General features: G+C 36.8%; 1 protein-coding gene across 1 annotated transcript; it reads left to right on the top strand.

Annotated features, from left to right (window-relative positions):
- Positions 1-2,309: 2,309 nt before the first annotated feature.
- Positions 2,310-2,984, top strand: LOC142228543 (E3 SUMO-protein ligase ZBED1-like). Its single transcript, XM_075299002.1, has one exon. It carries the CDS (start codon positions 2,310-2,312, stop codon positions 2,982-2,984), a length of 675 nt encoding a protein of 224 aa, XP_075155117.1.
- Positions 2,985-13,374: the final 10,390 nt, after the last annotated feature.

The raw sequence follows: 13,374 nt of genomic DNA, 5'->3' as shown, positions 1-13,374 counted from the left end.
CGGGCAATTTGGAATTAGGAACGTTTTGGACCGCGTGTTAGAATTGATTTCCAGCAGAAGGAATTCACAAAATATCCATTTTAAACTGTTAATAGCATATGAATTAAACTGACGATGTGATGCACATTTTCACCCAGAAGTTGTTGATTTCAACAATTTGTTGTTTTTAACGATTTTAATTGGTTTGCACTTGTAATGTTTCTGGAAACTTTTTCTTGTCGATGAGCCACTCTTTTTTCATTGGTCAGCTTCTTAATGTTTGCAAGAATGTAGCATCCAAAGATTTTAGTTTTCTGCAAAGAGATTTAAATTTAGTGACTTCTCTAAAGTGTTGATTTAATTTTTCATATTGACGTACCAATTATTATAAACTATTTGAAGCAGTTCCAGTTAATTGTCCACCATTTTTTCATCGGTCAGCTTTTTAATGTTTTCAAGAACGTAGAATCCATAATTTTAGTTTTCTGCAAAGAGATATACATTTAGTGACTTCCTTAAAGTTTTATTTCATTTTTTATTTTCACTTACCTATTTTAATAAACTATTTGGTATTTGTCTAAAATTTTCCATTTTTTTATTTCTTGCAATTGACCACGAACTTCGTTGCACAAATAAGTATTGAAAAACCACATGGTTTTTTCGTTGCATTTTAGGGTAGTGTTTTGTCAAAGTTTTCTCATATTATCTTCAACACCTTTTTAAAGATTTCGTCAACATTTTGGCAAATTGGAAGTAATTCGCAAGCAATTTGAAGGTGTATTGAAGATGAGCTATTTCAAGTCAAGTTGAATTTATGTTGAAAATTATATTTACCCTCAAACTGAAAACTTGTCGCATTTGAAAAACGCTCATCCTGTGTTTATTGGGAATTGTTCTTTTTTTGTTTAAAATAATATAGTATAAAATGTTGATTTCAATGCCTTCAATAACGGTGAGTAATTTTTAGAAGGATAACAATAATTAATAGTAATAAGCAGAATGCTATTTTATTTATTTATTTATTTCATATTTATACTTATAAGTAAATTACAAGCATAAAGGATAAAGCTATGACAACGGAGGTCTTAAGCTTTAGCGACTGCGTATATAGAATGCTATTTTTTAAGCATTCTTGAAGTGACGTTCAATGTATACGCCCCAATAAGTTTTCCATGTGTTTACGAAAGTTGTGTGGCATCTTTGGTTAGCTCAAAAAATGTATTTTCCATTGAAATTTGATGTATCTTCAAAGAATTTGTGAAACAGAAAATAAATGCAATATATACAGTTGTAATTGGTGAAGTTCTTTCTATTATTTTTACCGACGATTGACGTAAGTAAATCGATACTAATTAACTGGAATATATACTTAAATTCATTTAATTCTCAATGCTGCATGTCTTCGAGAAAAAAACACAGTTCAATTTGGCTCCATTTCGAAGATAGTGGAGATGGTAAAGCCGTATGTAATTACTGCAAATCCAAAATAAGTATAACCAGTGGATCGAATGGAAACCTTTCACGCCATATGAAGAGAAAACACCCCACCACGCCACTTGTGCTGGAAAGGCAAAGCTTTATTACACATAATTCATCCAGCCAAAATCTTAGTGTAGCCAACAGCAATCCAACAGAAACCATTAATTTGAATGAAAATAATTTTATGTGCGAACAGCCATCTTCCAGTGCACAAGCCAGTAAAGCCCAACCAAATATAACCAAATTCATGCGAAAACCTCCACCAATTCGCAAAGTCCAGCAAATTGACGAGCAAGTCTTAAAAATGATAACAAAGGGTCATCATGCGTTCCGTATCGAAAAACACTATCAAACAATATGCTAGATAACACATATTCGACACTAATGGAAGAGATTAAAACCAATATTCAAACTGCTTCTGCTGTGTGCCTTACAACAGACGGTTGGACATCACTTTACCACACTAGTTACATAGCTGTTACTGCTCACTATATTGATGGGAGTACAAAGTTGAGGTCTCATTTACTAGCTTGTTTGGAATTCAATGACAGTCATTCATCGGCTAATATTTCAAATTTTATTAAGGGAGTTGCTGAAGATTTTGGCATTACAAACAAAATAGCTGCCATTGTAACAGACAATGCCGCTAATGTGGTGGGAGCAGTGCGCATGGGAAATTGGCGTTGGATTGGGTGCTACGCGCACTCGCTTAACTTAGTCGTTCAAACATCATTGTTGCAAATTGACGATGTCTTAAAAAAAGTAAAAGGAATTGTTGAGTTCTTCCACAAAAGCACAACTGCCTTGAAAAAGCTGTATGATGCACAATAACAAATCAGGGTCAATCAGCCATGAAGCTGAAACAAGATGTCATAACCAGGTGGAATTCCACTTACGAAATGCTACAACGTATTTATTTTATGAAGGATGCTGTTATTACCACCTTGTCTTTAATACGTCCTGATTTATCTTTATCTTTCCAAGATTGGGATCTCATAAAAGAGGTTATACCAATATTGGAACCTTTTTATGAAATAACAGTTGAGATATCTGCTGAAAAAAATGTCACCCTTTCAAAAGTGATGATTCTCAATAACCTCTTGGAATGGTCCATTAACAACTCTACTTCAACAAACGAGAATATAATGAGAATGATCAATGTCATAGAAGCAGAATTAAATTCCAGGTTTGGAGAGTACGAACGAAACTGCCTATATGCAGATGGTTCCTTAACGGATCCAAGATTTAAAAGACGTGCTTTTAAAACAGACAGCGCTTATCAGACGGCTATAAAGCAATTAAGAGATAGAATCAACCGTATAAAATTACAAAATATCGATGATGGCAATGACACCATTGAATTAGAAGTTCCAAAAACAAGTTCTTCAAAAGTATGGAGTTATTATGATACCAACTTTGCAAACGTATCATGTCCCGAAAATAATACAGCTGCTGCTATAAAGGAGTTTGACAAATATCTAAATGAAGATTGCATTGAACGCACAGCGGACCCCTTATCGTGGTGAGAAGAAAGAAAAAAAGTATATCCACGAGTTTACCAACACGCTTTGAGAAGATTATACATATCAGCAACATCGGTACCGTGCGAAAGGATATTTTCGGCGACAGGGCAAATTTTAAAGGATTATTTACATAATAACTTTTAATGAAAAAAATTTACGAAAAAATTCGATATTTATAAGAAAAATGTTGATCTCTGAAATATTAAATAATTTTAGTCACTGAAACTGTGTTATAATAAATAAAAACAAACTTTCAAAAAAATTATTTAATTCGTTGCAATTTTTATTTTTTGTTTACAATTATTGAGTTAGGAACTCTTTTTCTTGGGGAGCTGAAAGAAAATGCCGGATATATGGGATCCTTTTCTTCTTTCTTTTTTTTGTCCGGATCCAATAGGAGCTGTGGAACTAAATGATGGAACTAGTTCCTTTTTTAGGAGCGGATCTGAAAAGATCGATCACTTTAGTGAGCCGGGATCGCCCAACTCTACTTATAAGAAACTTTTTCTTATTTGCAATAATTGTCTATGAGAAAAAAACTCATATGTTGTAAGAAAAATTCCGGGATTTTCCGACTTTCTTATATCCGTCACCCACTGTACTTTTAAATATGACCCGATGTGGAAAAAAATTGTTAGACTTCTATAAAAATCTAAAGACTTGAAGTTAAGTTGGTTAGCACCATGGACTGGAACACACCACAGTGTGTTCATCGGCCGAACATGTATTAGAGTGATAGAAAATTTGTGTATTTAAGGAAATTATGGAGAGGGATTTAAGGAAATTATGGATAAATAGAAAATTATATAGATATCCTGTATATGAAAGTTTGAAAGTTTTAAGATGTTTTAAATGTTGGGGATTCGCTCACACGTCGAAACATTACAGAAGTGAAAATCAAGTATGTGCTAAATGCAGTGAGGTTGGCCATTCGTATAGAGAGTGTAATAATAACGTATCCAAGTGCATAAATTGTTTAAAGACAAAAGAGAGGTTATATTTATCGGATATAGACATCAATCATGATTGCCGAGATACTGGGTGACGTGTTCTGAAACGTAGAGAAAGACTAGAAGCAGAAAGGGTGACACTTATGCAACACAGGAGCAACTCATACACCAGCCAGCACAATCGTTTCCCAGATGAGGTTCCATCCCGTTGCCCTTGTCCAGGTCCGTATCAATTAATGTATATAGTCTCATTTAAACGACAAATTTACCCACTCTAATACACATTCTTCCAAATAAGGGACAAGAGGTTATATCCCAGCCGCCCGCCCTACCATAACCACTCGAACTCCATAAAACCTTACAGAATTGCCCCGCAAGTCCGCCCACACCTTACATCCCGCACTCACCTATACCTTTCGGAATAATCGACCACATCATTATTTTTTTTGTTAAAATTTTAAATCATGATACAATTTTTATTTAGAATAATATATATAAACCTTATATCTAAGTTAATAATTTTGAAAACATATATTCGTAGTATGTAAAATGTATTGTTTTCAAAAAAAAAAAAAAAATAAAATAATAATAATAAAATGTACTAAAAAAATTCAAAGATTATTCAAACGTTGCATTCAAAATTTTTCGAATAAACCCCACATTAGGTGAGAATAAACTAATATATATTTATAACGCAAAAATCAAAACATGCAAATTCAGTAGACAAACGCCTAGAACCTACAAAAGTTTGCAATGTCTAATTTCCGGCTGACAAAACCACAAATAAAAAATAAACTAAATAGGAGAGCTCTCTTATATTAAATTTTGGATCTTTTCAACTTCAAATCCACATTAAAAAGAAAAGAAAATTAATGTAGGGAGCCACCGTGGTGCAATGGTTAGCATGCCCGCCTTGCATACACAAAAAGTTTTTCAGCGGTGGATTATCCCACCTCAGTAATGCTGGTGACATTTCTGAGGGTTTCAAAGCTTCTCTAAGTGATTCACTTCAATGTGGAACGCCGGACTCGGCTATAAAAAGGAGGTCCCTTGTCATTGAGCTTAACATGGAATCAGGCAGCACTCAGTGATAAGAGAGAAGATCACCAATGTGGTATCACAATGGCCTGAATAGTCTAAGTGAGCCTGACACATCGGCTTGCCACCTAACCTAACCTAACCTAACCATTGTAGTCCCTATGACGAATATATATGGTCAAATTTTATTTATTTATTTAGCATAGCATGCTACTGAATTTAAACCATATTTCGCTAAAGTTTTAAATTGGATTGGGTAATTTTGACATTGCAAAACTTGTTCAAATTGAATTTTTGAGGAAAACCTCTGTTATATACACGCAACTGAACAGTTACTTTGAATCAAATAATGTATTAATCGAAACGCAATCAGGATTTAGACATAATCACAACTGTGAGTCCCGTTTGAATCTCGTTATTACTCAATGGAAATCGGAAGTCACGAATAAAAAAGATACCTAGAGGAGAGAACACATAGAACAAAATGCGGCCTTTATGTTTCATCACCGCAGGGAGCAGTTTTAAGAACATTGCTATTTTTAATATATATATTAACTATCTGAAAAACACATTAAGAAATACTAAATTATGCTTGTTTGTTGATAATGCTCTGTTGTACATATAAGGGCGGTTCGGAAACTTCTTAGCTTATCAATGAAGGAGAATTGTTTTTCGAACATATTTTTATTTTTCAATATAATCTCCTGAAACTTCAATACACTTAGTCCAACGCTTTTCTATCCCTTTCAATTCTATCCCTTGATTAAAATAGGTTTCCTCAAAGTCTTCAAAATAGTGGTTTACAACTGTAATTGCATCTTCATTTGAGGTAAAACGCTTGGCAGCAAGGATTTTTTTAGATTTGGAAACAAGTAAAAGTCACAGGGAGATAAATCAGGAGAATAAGGTGGGTGGTCAAGCAACTCGTACTTTAATTCGTTTATTTTAGCCATTGTTAAAACACTAACACTCTTGTGCGCTCGTGCGTTGTCCTAATGAAAAATTATTTTATTGTGTTGTAAGCCAGGTCGTTTTTCTCGAATTTGTACATTTAATTGATCCAAAAGGTTGCAATAGTACTCTGAATTTATTGTTTTACCCTTTTGCAGATAGTCAATCAATAAAATACCTTTGAAGTCCCAAAAAGCCGTTGCCATAACCTTACCAGCCGATTGAATTGTTTTTGCCTTCTTTCGAGCACTTCCTCCAGCCCCTTAATGTTCAACCTTCGAACTGAACGGACGTGTTTTCTAAAAGCGAAGTATTTCATCGTAATAAGTACTTATTACGAATTTCACGTGTGGTGGAAATAATAAGCCACCATGCAACGAAATTCAAAGTCATCCACTGGGTTGCTAACTTCAGGGCCCAGTGGACGGGTTACGACTGAAGTTATCAATTTGGGCAGCGACCAAGAGTCAGGCCCAATTTGTCGACCTGTAGATGGGTCGACTGGCGGTGACACTTTGGCAAGCCGTACCTTTTCTAAGGTGACGACATCAAAAGGAGGCAATCCCTCTCGAAAGAGATTCAAGGAAGAAATGCTTTGTTTATCCTAAAGAAATTAGGGTCAGTCGACCCAAGCACGTTGTCGGCTAAGCAAAGCGATTCCTTAAAATGGGCTCAAGGAATTCTTGAAGCTGGAAAAAGGGAACGATCACCGGATGAGCTGCCATCCTCTAAACGGGATCAAAGATCGTTTGCCTCAGTTGCAAAAGACAGCCTTGTGATGGCCATCATTAATAAAGGAGAATTGGACGGTATGATTCCAAGGCAAAAATGGGGGAAATTGAGAACGCGATGTCTGGTGTCTACTCAGAGGTGCGAAAAAAGTTTCCCGGACCAAGTCCTCGACGGCAAGATGCTGGATGGTATCAAGGACGATATAAGTTAATAGCTTTTGCGGACCAGAAGTCTATGGATTGCTTTAAAGCTGCATTGATGCTAATTGGTGAAGTTTGGGAAGGAGCCGCTTTGGAGTTAGTCGATAAAAAAGACATACGGGCTAAAACTAGAGCACATGCATGGATACCGGCAAACCCTCCTGATCCTGAGTCAATACTAGAGAGACTAAAAGAATGTAACCCAGATCTTGGTCGTTTGGATGAGGTGGATGGACCAAGACGATATGCGGTGTTTATATTAAACATAGAGTCGCTGCCACATCTAGCCCAGACCCAAGGACGTGTAAGTTATGGCTTTCATGATATCCATATGAAGGTATACAAAAGCGATTAGCCAAAGGATTCCGAAACGGACAAGCCTCCGGTAGAGTCAGCAGTGAAAAAATCTCCTAGCGAAGCCGAAGGAGACATAAAAACTGCAGACATTGGGGAAAATCGTATGCGGGAAGTTTCTACAGGCTCAAACCTCACCAAAGCTGAACCGCGGATTGTTGCGAGAGTCACCGACGGTGGTTGAAAATTTGGATGGTTCTACGGTTCCTCCAGATAAATCTTCACCATTGTAAGGCCGCTTGTGCTGCTTTAAAAGTCCTCCTGATGAAAGGAGACATAAATATAGTTCTTATTCAAGAACCATACATATATAAGAACAAGATCTGTGAATTAAGCACTCCGGGTTTCAAACTTTTGCATAATACCGGTAACGATATAAATCGAGCATGTATAATTGCTAAAAACGAACTAAATTTGTTTCTGCTTCCTTCATTGAGCAATGCAGACACTGTGCGTAGCCAGTCTAGAGATATCCAAATGCAAATATTGGGTATCTTCGGTCTACATGGGACATGATAGGGAGATGCCACCATGTGCCGTTAAGATCTTAGTTGAGGAGTCTCTAAAAACAAAGACAAAACTCATTATGCACATCATAATATTTGGGGAAGTAGTGATACTAAAGCAAGGGGAGAGTCGCTAATAGAGTTTATTTTGCGTACTAACCTGGTAGATTGCAATAAGGGAGATGCACCAACCTTCGTCACCAGAAACAGGCAAGAGGTTTTGGACGTCACGTTGACCTCTCCGGAACTGAATGATAAGATATCTGAGTGGCAAGTTTTGAGGGAACATAGCTTCCCAGATCATCGCTACATCAGTTTCAGATTGGCTGGTTGTACTTCGAAGACCATGTTTCCGCCAAATGTTAGGAAAGCTGATTGGAATAGGTGTAGGGAATCGTTCAATTTGATGATACCGGAAATGCCAGAGACAAATATGAGCAATGTGCAAGATATCGAACACGCAGTGGAGCGGATTACTAAGGTCTTCAACATGTCACTGACAGCTGCATGTCCTAGAGGAAAGTCAAAGGGAAATAATCGGCCGCCATGGTGGACTACGGAGTTATACTACGTTCGCACTAGACACGAAATCTCGCTATTCAGAACCAAAATATCTTTACAAATCTCAAGTGTTTGGACTGGAAAAATAACGAGATTTCGTAGATTTGAGGATTTAACAGCTGTTTGTAAATATATCAATACAAACACAAACCCGTATGTGTACACGCACACACATTCATCTACAAGGAAAATAGGGGCAGGGTTGCAAAAAGCGCATTTTTAGTACTAAAACCACAGTTGTCCAAGGCAGTATAGAGGATTTTGAAAGAGATTTTGTTGAAATCCTCTACGAGCCAGCTGATATTTGCCTATTGCAAATCTACTGAGATCTAGGAGGATTTCGGCCAAAATCCTCGTTTACGAGTATTTCGTGTCTAGTGCGAAAGTATGTAGTATTAAGTAATATGAGTAAATCCTGCAGGAAGCTCTTTAACAAAGCAAAGTCCACAAGAGATCCGGAGGATTGGGACACTTACAAGATGAATCTGAGAGCATATAAACGAGAACTGAGAAGGTCTACTGTAGCAGTATTGAGAATACGTCAGAGGCTTCCAGACTACGGAAGGTACTAGCATCCACTCCATGTTTCATTAAAACATCGGGGGGAATTTGGACAACGTCCAGTGAGGAGACGTTGTAGGTACTTTCGGACACATGGCGGTGTAACAGAGGCTCAGCGGTCATTTCCTATCGAGGAAATTGTGTCGGAATCTAGAATAAAATGGGCTTTAAATAGTTTTGGACCATTCAAATCCCCCGGACCTGATGGAATTACTCCGGCGTAACTACAATCAGTGGCTGAAAGAATTATCCCCTGGTTGACGGTGATATATAAACGATGTGTAAACTTAGCATATATTCCAGAAAAGTGGAGGGAAACAAAAGTCGTCTTCATACCTAAAGCGGGAAAAGCCTCTCACTCGAGTGCGAAGGATTTCCGACCAATCAGCTTATCCTCATTCCTACTTAAGACCCTGGAGAAGATGATAGACATGTATCTTAGAACTAGCGTGGATTCAAGTTTGCTTTCGAAACGACAGCATGCATACTCGAACGGTAGGTCTACTGAGACCGCATTGCATGCACTAGTTAGTTTTATTGAAAGCTCACTATCTGTAAAAGAATACACAATCGTGACTTTTCTAGACATCGAAGGGGCGTTCAGTAATGTCCATCCGAGCTCGATATTAAATGGACTGAGAACTCTGAATGTTGATCCAGGTATACTTAGGCTGTTAGACGAACTTCTAATAAAGAGACGTATTTCAGCCACACTAGGACAAGCAAACATACAAAGGTATGTGAACAGTGGCACTCCCCAAGGAGGAGTTCTATCACCTCTTCTGTGGAATGTTGCTATAAACAACCTTCTGGTTTCCCTAGAAAAAGAAAGGATAAAAGTGGTGGCATACGCAGATGATGTGGCGCTAGCAGTCAGGGAAAATTCCCATCCACTGATGGGAATTTTAGGCTTAATATTGAAGAAATGGCGAGAAAAGCCACGGCAGGGATGGAAAATGCAGTACTATAGTACTTTTTTCAATACTTTTTCACCTCGGTCAGTACCGTAGTACCCCCGCGCATGATTTAGTACCTTTTGTGTAGACATTTGTGAGTCGATATCAGATTTATGGTACAATAGCTTTGAAAAAAATATTTTAATATTTTGAGAAAGTCTTTATCAACTTTATTTGCTAATAGTCTTTTACAAATATGGCAAAACAGACATGTTCATGTGGGAAGAAAATCTCGATTTTGTAAAAGACACAGTCAAAAACAGGATTTTATTGAACTTCAAGAATGTTTTAGTCGAAAAAAGAATGCGATTCTATATTATCGATTTTTTATTTCGGTAGAAAATGTTGTCAACATTTTATTTCTATATAGAATTTTTGCAAAATTTTATTTTTATAGAAAATTTTGTCAAAATTTTATTTCAATTGAAAATTTTGTACAAATTTTATTTCTATAGGAAATTTTTGCAAAATTTTATTTCTATAGAAAAAATTTTGCAACATTTTTTTTCTACAGATTTTTTTTGCAAAATTTTATTTCTATAGAAAATTTTGTCAAAATTTTTGTTGAAATTTAGTAAAAAGTACCTTTCCGCTCAAAAAATACCTTTTTTGTACTTTCTTAAAAATTGTATTTTCCATCCCTGAGCCACGGTAGTTTTGTACTCGTGCAAAAAGGCAATAGGGAAAAGTGGTGCCTAGAACCAAAAATTGTGCATTGGCTATACACGGCAGTGGTTAGACATATAATGCTATATGGTGTTGTAGTCTGGTGGCCGGCACTTCAGAAACCGACTGGTTTAGATAAAGTTCAGCGTATGGCGTGCTTATGTATCTCAGACGTATCCTCAAAGTAATGCCAGATGTACCTAACCTTGTGGATTACACCCTGGCAAAACCACTTTTCGACAAAATGTTTGAAACTCTAATTCCCAACAGTGAAGCGTGGTGTACACGGACCCCGGAGAATAGTAGATACATAGATTTCTATACTGATGGTTCCAAATTGAATGGACAAGTGGGATTCTGAGTATATTTGCTTGGTTGTAACGACACCAAGCAAATATGGCCCCATTTAAACTTAAACCGCACACTAGATATGCTAGTATTCTCAAGGCGTCAGATAGCACTCCTGATATCTGCTATAACGGGTCGCTGCCTGATAGGCGAATTTGCAAAAACTATAGGTGTGAAGTATAATGACTATTGTATAAGCTGTCATGATGTGGAGGAAAAGGAATCAATTAAACACCTCTTGTGTGAGTGTCCTACTTTTTGTGTAAGGCGTAAGCGAATTTTAGGAGCATATAGCTTTACGTTAACTTAAGCAGTTTGTTAATCTGGTTGGTTCAACAAAAATAAATAATAGAGAAGGTTCAGTGGTTAAGACTAGAAGTCCCATATGTAATAGGTACTTTTAGTTAAATGTGGTATCACAATGCACTGAATAGTCTAAGTGAGCCTGAAATTTAATAGGGCTGCCACTTTAACCTAACCTAACCTTCCTCGAGCTTCACTCCATTGTTTGGATTGTTCTTTTGTCTCTGGAGTATAGTGATGGATCCATGTCTCATCGACAGTTATGAAACGACGCTTAAAATCCATTTTATTTCGCTTAAATGTTCATTCATATGTGTTTTTGATCGACTGTTAACAAATGGGTTCCATCTTGCAGAAAACTTTTTCATCTGTAGTTCTTCATGTAAAATTAAATGGACCCGATCATTTGAGATGCCCATGATATTGCAATTTCACGCACTTTTATTCGTCGATCATTTAATACCATATCATTCACTTTGGCTACAATTTCTGTTGTTGTTGCTGTTTTTGGACGTCCACTACGTGGTTCATCTTCAATGCTTGTACGACCACGTTTAAATTCAGCAACCCAATTTTTTACTGTTGCATATGAAGGAGCACTTTCACCTAGCACATTCACCATATCATTAGGAATTTCTTGTCCCGATAAACCTTTTTTATGTAAATATTTAATGACAGCACGCATTTCTAATTTTTCCATGCGGATGCATTTTTTTGAACACCTGTTCCTATATGAAGGAGTTGCCAGATCGAAACAATTTAACATGTGTTCATAACAGAGATGGAAGTTTCCAAAACACTTAACTTGTTTCTGTTTATACACAAGAAGCGTGATAGGCTAAGAAGTTTCCGAACTGTCCTCGTAGTGGAAGTTGAGTTGGAGTGTTGTCCAGGGTTTATTTTCGCTTGTTTTCCTTCTTTGGCCTTAAGGCCGGTATGCACCTTTAGCGAAAAATTTCATTCCCATAAGAAATGCATTGCTATTTATGCCAACGAAATTTTCGGTAGCGTTCAATTTCGTAAGTTGGTACGCACCTCTAATGAAAATAACAGGGTTGTCAAAAGCATATTTTGGCAGCAAACATTTAATTTATTACAATCACTGTGTGCGTAAAAGTTTTAAAAGGTCTGTAAATAATAAAAAATTTATTTGAGGAATATTTGGAACATATATTAACAATTTTTAAAAGCGATTAGCTGGTTTAAAATTTGTGTACACAGCCCTGTTTTTTGTTGTAGACTTAAATAAATTTTTGCTACCGAAAATTTCGCTAGAGGTGCATACCGGCCTTTATACACTCGGATAAAACATAACAATGTTAAGTAATGAAAAGTTAGAAGAAAGAGTAAAATTAAGTATATACGGCCGTAAGTTCGGCCAGGCCGAATCTCATGTACCCTCCACCATGGATTGCGTAGAAACTTCTATGAGAGACTGTCATACACAATCGAATTACTTGAGTTGTGGTATTTTAAAACTTCTTAACATCGTTTTCTAAATTGTGAGTTATTCCATACGTTGTATATATTAGACAAAAAAGTTATGTATAGGTAAGTCTACAAATAATTACGAATCGACATGGACTTTTGCACTGTACGTAGAGAGCCAGAATTGAAATATGAGGTCGCTTACGGACCAATTGTTGTGTTATTGGGGATCGATTTATCTGAGGGCTATATATAACTATAGACCGATATGGACCTAGTTAGGCATGGTTGTTAACGGCCATATACACCTAGACCTCGGGTTGCGTCGTTTCGTTTTACGTTGTTTCGAAGTTGCGTCGCTGTTGAATTAGTACTAGTTTTCACTTTGCGTCGTTAGATTTTCAAAGTTGCGTTATTATCTACCTCCAATCTTTGCATAGTTTGCCATAGAAACTCATAATTCACTTTGCGTCGTTGTTTTTTGGAACGTATCTGCGACGCAAAGCGAGGTCTAGGTGTACCAGCACAATGTACCAAATTTCAACTGACTCGGATGAAATTTGCTCCTCCAAGAGGCTCCGAAACCAAATCTCGGGATCGGTTTATATGGGGGCTATATATGATTATGTACTGATATGGACCACTTTCGGCATGGGTTTTTCATCAAATTTCAACCAGATCGGATGAATTTTGCTTCTCCAAAAGGCACCAGAGGTCAAATCTGGGGATCGGTTTATATGGGGGCTATATATAATTATGGACTGATATGAACCAATTCCTGCATGGTTGTTGGATACCATATACTAACATCACGTACCAAATTTCAACGGAATCGGATG

This window comes from Haematobia irritans, chromosome 1, assembly GCF_050003625.1.
Source record: "Haematobia irritans isolate KBUSLIRL chromosome 1, ASM5000362v1, whole genome shotgun sequence".
In the NCBI taxonomy this organism is placed as follows: domain Eukaryota; kingdom Metazoa; phylum Arthropoda; class Insecta; order Diptera; family Muscidae; genus Haematobia; species Haematobia irritans.
Note: the sequence above shows the minus strand (reverse complement) of the source record. Positions and strands in the feature narration are given on the sequence as shown.